This window comes from Mrakia frigida (assembly GCF_051309035.1).
Source record: "Mrakia frigida strain ATCC 22029 unplaced genomic scaffold BDY24scaffold_75, whole genome shotgun sequence".
Classification (NCBI taxonomy): domain Eukaryota; kingdom Fungi; phylum Basidiomycota; class Tremellomycetes; order Cystofilobasidiales; family Mrakiaceae; genus Mrakia; species Mrakia frigida.
This window is the reverse complement of record NW_027481206.1, coordinates 1-9319: the sequence shown is the minus strand read 5'-3', so window position 1 is coordinate 9319 and position 9319 is coordinate 1. Positions and strand designations below refer to the sequence as shown.

The following is a 9319-nucleotide window of genomic DNA, read 5'->3' as shown; positions in this document are numbered from 1 at the left end:
CCGTTGCTGACCTTCCTCTCCTTCTCGTTTCGATCCAGTCTACATCTCTGTACAATTTGTGAGCCTACTCTTTTCTTCGACATTCTTGTCTATCTCATCTTCGCTTCACCGACTAACCTTCCTCTCCCTTTTTCCCAATACAGAGGTTCCTTTCGTGCGCTCTTCCTGCAACTTCTCCTTCTCTCTCGTTTGGTAGACCTATCCCTTCTCGTTCTTGTAGATCGTTTCGGGGCTTGCGTACTCGCCGTGATAATGGATTGTTCTGGAGTGATCGGTCGAGGTGTGGCGAAGAGAGAGAAGAAAGAAGCAAGGTCGAGAGCTCAACGTTCAACGAAAGAGAACGACGCGCGCCAGGTTTGGCAGGTTCGCTTGAAATGAAGGCTTTGATAAGTCTGAAGTCTCATGGGCATAGCAGAAAGAAGTCCCTGTGCATTTTGGCCTCTCGGTGGCTCACCGGCTCAAGCAGAATAAAAAGAACTGACGCGTGAGCTTTCACTGAGGGGGAGACAAAAACGAAGTTTTTTCTCGTTTACGATCCAAAGCCGAGGAACTGGGCAGGATTCGAACCAGGAACTTCCGGAGAACAAGGGCACATTCAGACCATTGAGAGAGCGGGAGGGTGAGATACAAGGGCTCGCTGAGGCTCGATCATGATCTCTTTCTTGCGTTCGAACGCGCCTGGTTACTCTCTCTCTCTGATTGTACTCAGCGATCTGCCCTACCCCAAGGACTGTGTCGGGAAGCTCGAAGATCCGCACTCTTCTAGGAAATTACCCGTCGTCAGGAGCAGCAAGGATAGGATGAAGCTCTCGGAGACGCGTCGTTCACCCGTCTCCCTTCCTTCTTTCCCCTTCGCACGGACAGCAGTTCTTTTCATCTCGTCACTACTACCCTCGGGGGTTAGACTTTATTTCGGCTACAAAGCGATAGCGCTTTTGTATCTCTGCTTGGAAGCAGGGTCGCATCTATGACAAAGAAAAAAGAGGGCAGGCGTTCGCCGTTCAAGATCAACGCAATAAGTGATCTGCTTGTTGCGTTCCATCTGGTGAACTCATGATACCTATCGCATTAGACTGTATAAGCTCTCTCAAGGGTTTCGGAGATCTCGCTTGAGATCCGATTAGCAGAGAGACAACAAAACGGAGGGAGACGCGTCGTCGCTCTTCCGTCCACCAAAGTGGAGCAGCAGAAGAGCTTTCCTCTCGTCCTGAGACCTGATAGATCGCGAGTCGGATGATCTCAACCTTGTGTCATCTTTTGAGCTTCATTTCGGCGGAGAGGAGAAAAGAGACCACAGTTCGTGCTTGCGAGGACTCAGCGCTCAATTTCCGACAAAGTAGAGTGGAACCGAACTCCGAAGTGATCCCACGTTCAAGAATAGTTCTAGACTAGATAAATCTTCTTCTAAGGACCAAGTGGATTCATGATCTTAAAACGAAATGCGGTGAGCTAGACTCGAGAAGACCCCGTCCGTTCGACTTTCAAAAGGCTTGTTGACGAAACCTCCGTAGCTTGTCCCGCTAGAGACACCCACGTCTCCTTTCAGCTCTTAACAGTCTCATAGTTGTGTTCTTCAACTCTTATCGCAGTCACGCGAGGGCTCAGAAGAACGAGGGCGGACGTGTCAAACTGCAAGCGTACGAGCGACGCGTCTCTTTCTTTCCTCCTCGAGAACCGTTTTCAGTCAATCCGGCAGATAGGCTGCGAGCCCAAACCTCAAGTAGGTGTTCAGGAAGATAGGTATGAGCGAATTCGGCCCTCTTCCTCTCACTCGAAATTTCGTCCGAAATCCCTGACCCTGACCCACGAGAAAGACGACATCTGCTCGTTTCCAAACGAAGGAGGTTGGAGTTCGATCTGGAGCGGTTAGTCTACTATCAGCGATCTCTATGCCTTCAAGCGCAGATTCCCTCAAATACGATAGGTTCCAGAAGTGAACCTCCTCAGTTCGGTAGCGAAATTTGGCCGGTTTTTTGGCTTTGGTCGAACGCAATTCCCCGTTTCGCTTCAACTTCCTTCTTGCCTCGATTCGGAGACAGTTCCTGACTCCTCCTCCCTATCTCATGTTAGCCCCAACAAGCTACGTCGAATACTCTGTAACCGGATCTTCGTGGCTTTCTGGTTGACGAAACGCATGTTGAACGAACGGGCCAAAAGGAAAAGTGAGAGCCGACGCGACTGAGCCCAACTTAGACCTGCTCGAAAGGATCATGTGGCAGGTAAGTTACGTTAAACCGCGAAGGCCACTAGCTTGCTTGCTGGGATGGGCTAATCAGGAGGTGTGGTAGTAGAAGCAGCGGGTTTGAGCCGGGAAAGAAAGCGGGACGAGAGGATCCCACCTTCCTTTCTTCGATCTACAGTGCTGCGAGAAGAGTCTTCCTCTTACTTCTGGGTCGGGCCCGAAACCATGGCTTGTGTTTTTGGGGTGAACATACTATCGAGAACAGAGCCGCCATACCCTCCTCAAACTCTCCTCCCCCGACCTCCCCTCCTCAACCTACATCACCAACGAGCCTTGTTGAGCCGACCAATATCGAGAAGGCTACCAAAAGACGCAGATACAAGGTGAAAGACGTTCGCCCGAGTCAGTTACGGCGCTTGACCTTTGAGCCTTCGTGAAACGAAGAGAAAGGGAGGACTCAGACTCACCGCTCAACTTCCTCGAATCCTCCCACACCCCTTCTCCTCCCTCCTCTCGAGCAACACGCCTCAAACCATGCTAAACTCCTCTAATCCGCCTACGAAGAAAAGGGAGGATCGAAGAAGGTCAGCGAGATCCTATCGAGTGTTCAAGCAAGAGTCGAAAAGACCAAACTCACACGCCACCCACCTCTCCTCGCTTTGTCTTTTGCCCACAAATCCACTTGAGGAAAATTCCCCTGTTCTCGAGGGAGGACTCTAGGAGGATATAGAAAGGGAAGATAAAGTTGTCGTCAGCGCTGAGATCCAGTACTCCGCGAGAAACGAGATGCAATCAAACTCACTCATAACTGCCGTTCGCCTGCAACGAGTCATTCCGTCCCCCCATGCTCTGTCCGAAACTAGCACGACCATGATCTTCTCGGTAGCTTAGACCGTAGCCTGGACTCGTGAAGGTGATGTTGCTGGGGAGATGGAGGAGAGGATGTGTCGAGGAGAGAGGGAGCCGCTGCTGATGACCCTGAGTTTGAAACGACGAGAGGACTGTTGTTTGATGCTGTTGCTGTCGACCTGGGGATGGTTCGTAGGCGAGAGGGTGCGAATGAGATTGACTTCGTGTTTCGATCGAGGGCTGGTGCTGGAGGGGAAGATAGGCGTTGTGGGAGAGGGCGAGAGGTTGGCTGAGAGGGAGAAGGGACGAGGATGCGACTGAGCTTGGTTGCTGAAGAGAAGAGGACGGATATCCGTAGGAAGAGTGAGAGGGCTGAGAGGAGACGATCTGGAGTTGCTGAGGAGTGCTGAAGCCTGAGTGCGAGCGGGAGTAGTCGATGTTGGCGGAGGTTGGGTTGGGAGCGTTGATGGTAGAAGAAGAGATGGAGAGGGATTGCTGGAGGTGAGTAGGTTGGTGGTGGAGTTGAGGGAAGGTAAGATGAGGGTGCTGACTGGGAGGGGGGAAATGAGAGGCGGTTCCGTAGGGAAGTCGAGGTTGGGAGGGAGGGAGGGAGGTTGTGTTTTGAGGAGGAGGTCGAGGAGCCGGAGGATGGAGGTGGTGGTTGTTCTGCTGAGGGTTCGAAGGAAAAGGATGGGATGGTGGGATGGGTTGGCGGAGGGATCCTGGGAGAGGGACGATGGAAGTGGGACGAGCGACGGAAGAGGGAGGTGCGACGCGTCGTTTCGAGGTGCGTTGAGATGTCTCCCGAGCTGAAACAGAACAGAAGACAAGACGGAAAAAGGAAAAGATCGAGGAGACGTCAGCTCAAGCAGTCTTTTTATTTCGGACGAGGCGAGAAAAGGGAAGAACCCGCAGACTCACCCTTTTCCAGCTCGTCCTTCAAAACACTAAGGAGAGTCTTAGCTTCCTCGACCACCCTCTTCCCTTCATCCTTATGCACCCCCGATCCCTTCCGAATCTCCATATCGGTCTCGTCTGTCCCAACTCCCAGCGAGAACAAGACCTTCTCCAGACCCGACTTCTCCTTCGTCGTAAGACGACGTCCCTCTTCCCTGCTCGTGACGGCCTTGAGAAGCGATGCTCGAGAGTTGGCGATCGTCTTGAGGAGCTCGGTGGTTTTGTTGACGCTGATCTTGTCGTGGAAGTTGTTCGATCTGAAGATTTCGGCCTCTGAGGGAAGAAAGGAAAGACGCGACGAGGGGAGGGCAAAGGTGAGTCGAGGGTGAGCCGAAGAGGAAGGCCGCGGAGGAGGAGAAGGATGGAAGAGAGTAGAGGACTCGAAGTACAGAGTCGAAGTAGAAAGTTACTTACGACGTCGAATATGTCGATTCTTCGCAACGACCGAAGGACAAGTCGAAGGAGCACGTCCGATTCCGGTCTCGAGTCGATTCATCTGAGCAGCGATCTGGACCCTGTCGAACTGGTCTCGTTGACCAACTGCGATACGGATAGGTAGATGCGTTGCCAGGCGAGTTATGAGTCGATGGGATCCTTCTGCTGGGTTGTTGTTGTCCGGTGCGACGACGAAGAGGTCGGAGGGCATCATGGCGTCCGGGTGCTCGTTGTTAAGGCCCACCAGGATCCAGTTACCATCCAGCTTGTGTTTGAGCCATTCTGGTAGAAGAAAGATGGAAGAAAAAGCCGAAGGAAAGAAGGGAATCAGTTCGGAGAGGACGCGTCGAGTCGAATCGAGCTGAAGAAAGAGCAGGACTTACTGTTGACGGTCTTGTCCTCGAAAGCCCTAAGCTTCAACTCAACCTTGTCTCTCTCCTCCCCATCAACAACCCTAGTAAAGCTGTACATCAGGTCGGAGATCCTCTTGTCCTTCGTCGCGTTGTTGATCGACGCGTCGACGTGAACACGACAGATGAGGATGATGAGGTAGAAGATCTGCTTCTTCTTGAGAGAGAGAAGCCAAGCACTGCAGTTTTTCCTCCGAGCGATGAGGACGAAGATGGCGGAAGCGAGGCCTGAGAGAAGGAGAAAGAGAAGGACGGGTCATTGGCTTCTCGAAGGACGGAAACTGGCGTCTGAAAGCGACTCACCGTTGGCCTGTGATGGGTCCATGTCTCCCATGATACCGAGGATCCCTTGAAACGTAGCGTCCTTGACCAGCCGGGGGTTGGAGTCGAAGGGGAAGAAGTAGAAGTCGGGATCGCTTCCGGTGAGGTCTCGGTACGCGTCGAACATTCGGACAAACATCCGATGGTAGGTGACCTCCGATAGCACGTTCGTGATGATCCGGACACAGGTGAGATCTGGGAAAAGAAAGGAGAACATCATCAGTGACGCTCTTCAAGAAGGAGAGACGAGAGGAAGAACAAACCTGGGGACCAAACGGCGAGAACGAACGAACAGAGCGAGCGAAGGAGGCGAGAAAAAGCAAACAAGTGTCAGCGACTTTAAATCGAGAACGAAGAACCGAGAGAGGAGAAGAGGGAGAGAAGACGGACCTGGAGAACGAGCGTCGAGGCGAGGGTCAAAGGCAAGAGGAGATGGAAAGAAGCGAAGAAGAATCAGCGACTCTGCTCGAGAATGAAGGATCGAAGAAGGGAAGAGAAAGATAAGACGAACCTGGATGATGAGCGGCAAAGCAGACAGTGATGGCGTAGGGGAAGGAGAGAAGAGGAGAAAAGGTGTCAGCGATGCTTCTCGAGAAGGAGAGAAGAGAGGAGAGAGAGAACGAAGGTGAACGACGAGTTAGAACAGACACTCACACCCTCCCCACGGCAGCTTTACCATGTATTCCCACTCGTAGAAACCCAAAAACCCCTTGTAAGACGCATCCGCATATCCGAAACCCTGACCAATCAACCTCAACGCGTAATCGTGAGCAAGGACGATCTGAACGGCGTCGACCTTCCTCTTCTGCTTCCCAACTAGTTCAATACCATCGTCGAAGATGCCCCGAAGGTAGCCAGACGACGTCGGGTCCATCTTCTGTTGCTCGAAGTAGTGTCGAAGTCCTGTGCAATTGCCGAAATTGGGGAAGAGGAAGGAAAGAAGACGATCAGCGACGAGAGGCAAAAAACGCGTCTTTAAGCGAAGGTCCAAACCCTTCAGGCCTACACCTCCGGGGTACATCTCTCCCTTCTTCGTATCGATGATCACTCGTAGCCGATCTTGACTTCCTAGTGAAGGATGGAGGTCGGTGAGAGTGTCGAATCCCAGCAGGAGGAGACATCGTTTTACCGTCGGGTGGTGTTTGACGGTGAAGGGTGTGAGGGTAGCGAGCTCGATTCCGAGCTGATCGAGGATTGTCTTGAAGGTATCCAACGCGTCGTCTGCTGTTCCAGCGGGAAGAGGAGCGGGATGGTTGTGGGGATGACGATGAAGGACGAAAGCGAAGGGAGTGGCTTGAGTATCGAGAGGGACGAAGGTGGTCATGGTTTGCTGGCAGGGAAGTTTGACAAGGGGAGGAAGAGTGGTGTTGAGGGAGAGGGAAGTTGAACGATGGTCTTGAGCTGAAGCAGGGACGATGGAAAGAGAGAGAAAGGGAGGGGATCAGCCATCAATCTCGTACCGATCTTGAACGGAGATCAAAAGGAAACGAAACCAAGACTCACCACAGTGGGCCTTCTTCGAGCTCGCAGCATGCTTGGTGTAGCAGGGAGCGAGGGGACCGTACCCTTTCTTCCCGAGTTCCTCTTCTCTCTTCAACAACGCTTGCACGTTCTTCTCGGTCGGGTCGGTGAGAGCATCGATTAGAGCGGGAGGGAAGTTCTGGAGGATCGATTCGTGGTAGTGGTTCTTGTTCCGGGAGTTGTAGTGCTCGCATCTGTAAAGACAAGAAAGAGGAAAGCAGAGGGAGAGGTCAATTCGAGCTCGGACAAGGGTCGCGTCGCAGAAATAACAAGAACGGAAGAAGCTCGAGTGCGAGAAGGTGTTGAGCAGTAAACTCACCTCATGACCATCCTCTCATTGATACCATCCTTCTCAAAGACAATCTTCCCAGCACACTTCCTATTCCTCCTCGCTCCACCCCGAGAAACCCTGTCGAACTCCTTCGACACCTCCCTCGCCTCCTCGTCGTCGGAAACGTGCATCGAACAGCCAGCGAGTTTGGCTCGAGAGATGTGAGCCAGAGCTGCTTCGTGAGCCTCTCCTTGTGGGTAGAGGGAGGTGTTGTGGAGGGCGAGGCGAGGCGAGGGTTCGGAGAGGTGGTGACGGATCGTGTCGATGGAGAGTTGGCCTGAGTGGAAGTACGACGACGATCGATGATGCTGATTCCGTTCACAGACCTTGATGCCGTCACCTAGAGAAGGATCGAGGTAAGCCGAGAGTCAGTAAGTAAACGAACCCGAGCACCGAGCGATAACAAGAGAAGGAGCTCGACTCAGGGTCAGAATCTAGATGCTCACACGACGCTCGATAGGTCTTCACTTTGACTTTGCCTCCCTTGAAGCCTCCGATGGCGGGGAAACACATCAAGACGGTTCCGGATCCAGAGCTCTTGTAAGAGTAGACGCAGTCGAGTCCGAGGTTGTTTCGAGTTGACGACGCGTCGGACGACGAGGGAATTGGGATGACGTGAAGGATGCCGCCTGGCTGGTGACTCAGGAGTGGGTTGAAGGGTGTAGAACTCGTGGCTGGGTAGGCTGGGGCTCTGAGATGGAGATGGGTTTCCTCTGCCCAAATGGTTCGAGCTCCGATGGTGCAGCGTTCCGAAAGGACCTCAGCGGGAACTTGAGTAGCGAGGGTGGTGAAGAAAGGCGAAGTGGAGGTGGGAGCTCGAGTGCTGGGGAGAGAGGGTGTAGAGGAGTGGAGCTGGAGCGTTGGGGATGGAGAGGGAAGGGAAGACCACGGCATGAGGTTCTCAGGCGAGGGAGGAGAAAGAGGAGAGGAGGGTTGGTTGGAAGGAGGGCTCTGATGGAAAGGGCGTTCTCGAGTTGAGGTGGTTGGTGGGACTGTATCGCGTGGTTTGGATCAAGTTGAAACCAGAACCGGTGTCAGCGTCGGAGATAAAAGAGGACGAAACCAGAGGAGGAGGAAGAAACCAAGGAAGGGAGGTCGAGCTCACCGATTTCCTGCTGAGCTCGTTCAGCTTCCATCACCGCTGATAAAGGCCCTCTTTCCTCAAATCGGATACTAGGTCCTTCTATCCTGTTCCTCTTAGGATCTGGAAGGCAGCTCCTCTCGTCTACACCGTGCTCCCTTGATCGCTGAGCTCCTCCAGCGGTCGTGCTTGACGAGGCGGTTGCTCTCTGATGATGAACGACTTCTTCGAAACCACGACCTCCTGCGAGTCGAGAAGGATCCTCCTGATTCCGTTCTGGGTGGAGGGTATAGGCATTCGAGCAGGAGGGAGGAAATAGAGATGGTTGAGAGGTGGGCTGAAGGAGGTTGGATGAGCTCGAAAAGTTGGAGGTCGAGGGAGAGGAGGGAAACCTGGCGACGTTGGAGGAGGAGCTTGCTAGAGAAAAGGTAGGGGGTGTAGTTCTGGAGGAGTAGGAGGTTAGGGGTGGGTGATTTGAAGGAGGAGATATAGTAGAAGGGGCTCGAGTCGAGGGGTGATGGTTCGTGGGCGAAGACGGTCGAGCTCCTCCTCGAAGGGGCGATGGCTGATGGGCTCCTCGAGAGTTTGGATAGGGAAACATCTATGAGAGGGAGAGGGTAAGGGGGCGAAAGGCTACCTAGGTCTCGAAAAGAAAAGATCATACTGATTTCAGCAAACAAGGGAGCGTCTGAGGAAGGGAGCGTCTCAGCCTCCCGTGAGCTCGAGCTCGAGCTCAAGTTCAAGCTCAACCGACGCGACCTCCATTCTCCTTCTTCGCTTCGAAAACAAAGAGTCACATGCACAGAACCGCATCCTATTAGGACTGGTGTTCGTGCTCAAAAGAAGCACGAGCCCACGCCCAAAGCATAGGAGGGAAGGGCGAGAAAAGAGGAGGGGAGGGAAGGAAGAGAGGGGAGGCTTCGAAGGCCCTCGCCTCGTCTTCTTTCTTCGCGATTTCACTGCGACCTTTTGAGAATGTGAATGGTTGCTGAGGAGGCAGGTTGAGGAAGGAGAGGAAGGTGTAGGGAGTGGGTTTTCTAGAGTCTAAGGAGCTGATGATGGTTGTTGAGCTCAAGAAGAGAGCCCCCGCTCCTCCAAACCTTCTCCGACTTCCCCTTCCTCCCCCAGCCTCCCCCAGCCCTCCTCCTTCAGCACCAAACACCCGATCAGGTTCGGAGCTTCGGGCACCCTCTTTCACGAGACTGCGTACCGAATTCGTTACATACTACTCG

The 9319-nt window shown here is 53.3% G+C and overlaps 2 protein-coding genes across 2 annotated transcripts; both read right to left on the bottom strand.

Annotated features, from left to right (window-relative positions):
* Positions 1-2257: 2257 nt before the first annotated feature.
* BDY24DRAFT_405429 (uncharacterized protein) lies at positions 2258-4993 on the bottom strand. The gene is made up of 6 exons (XM_076642642.1): positions 4807-4993; positions 4403-4705; positions 3953-4261; positions 2985-3840; positions 2831-2898; positions 2258-2738 (listed from the first exon to the last, which is right to left on the bottom strand). The coding sequence occupies exons 1-6, from the start codon at positions 4892-4894 to the stop codon at positions 2710-2712; spliced, it is 1653 nt and encodes a 550-aa protein (XP_076491946.1). The 5' UTR covers positions 4895-4993; the 3' UTR covers positions 2258-2709.
* Positions 4994-5863: 870 nt separating this feature from the next.
* Positions 5864-6922, bottom strand: BDY24DRAFT_270876 (uncharacterized protein). The gene is made up of 2 exons (XM_076636906.1): positions 6658-6922; positions 5864-6555 (listed from the first exon to the last, which is right to left on the bottom strand). Exons 1-2 carry the CDS (start codon positions 6867-6869, stop codon positions 6102-6104), a joined length of 666 nt encoding a protein of 221 aa, XP_076491945.1. The 5' UTR covers positions 6870-6922; the 3' UTR covers positions 5864-6101.
* Positions 6923-9319: the final 2397 nt, after the last annotated feature.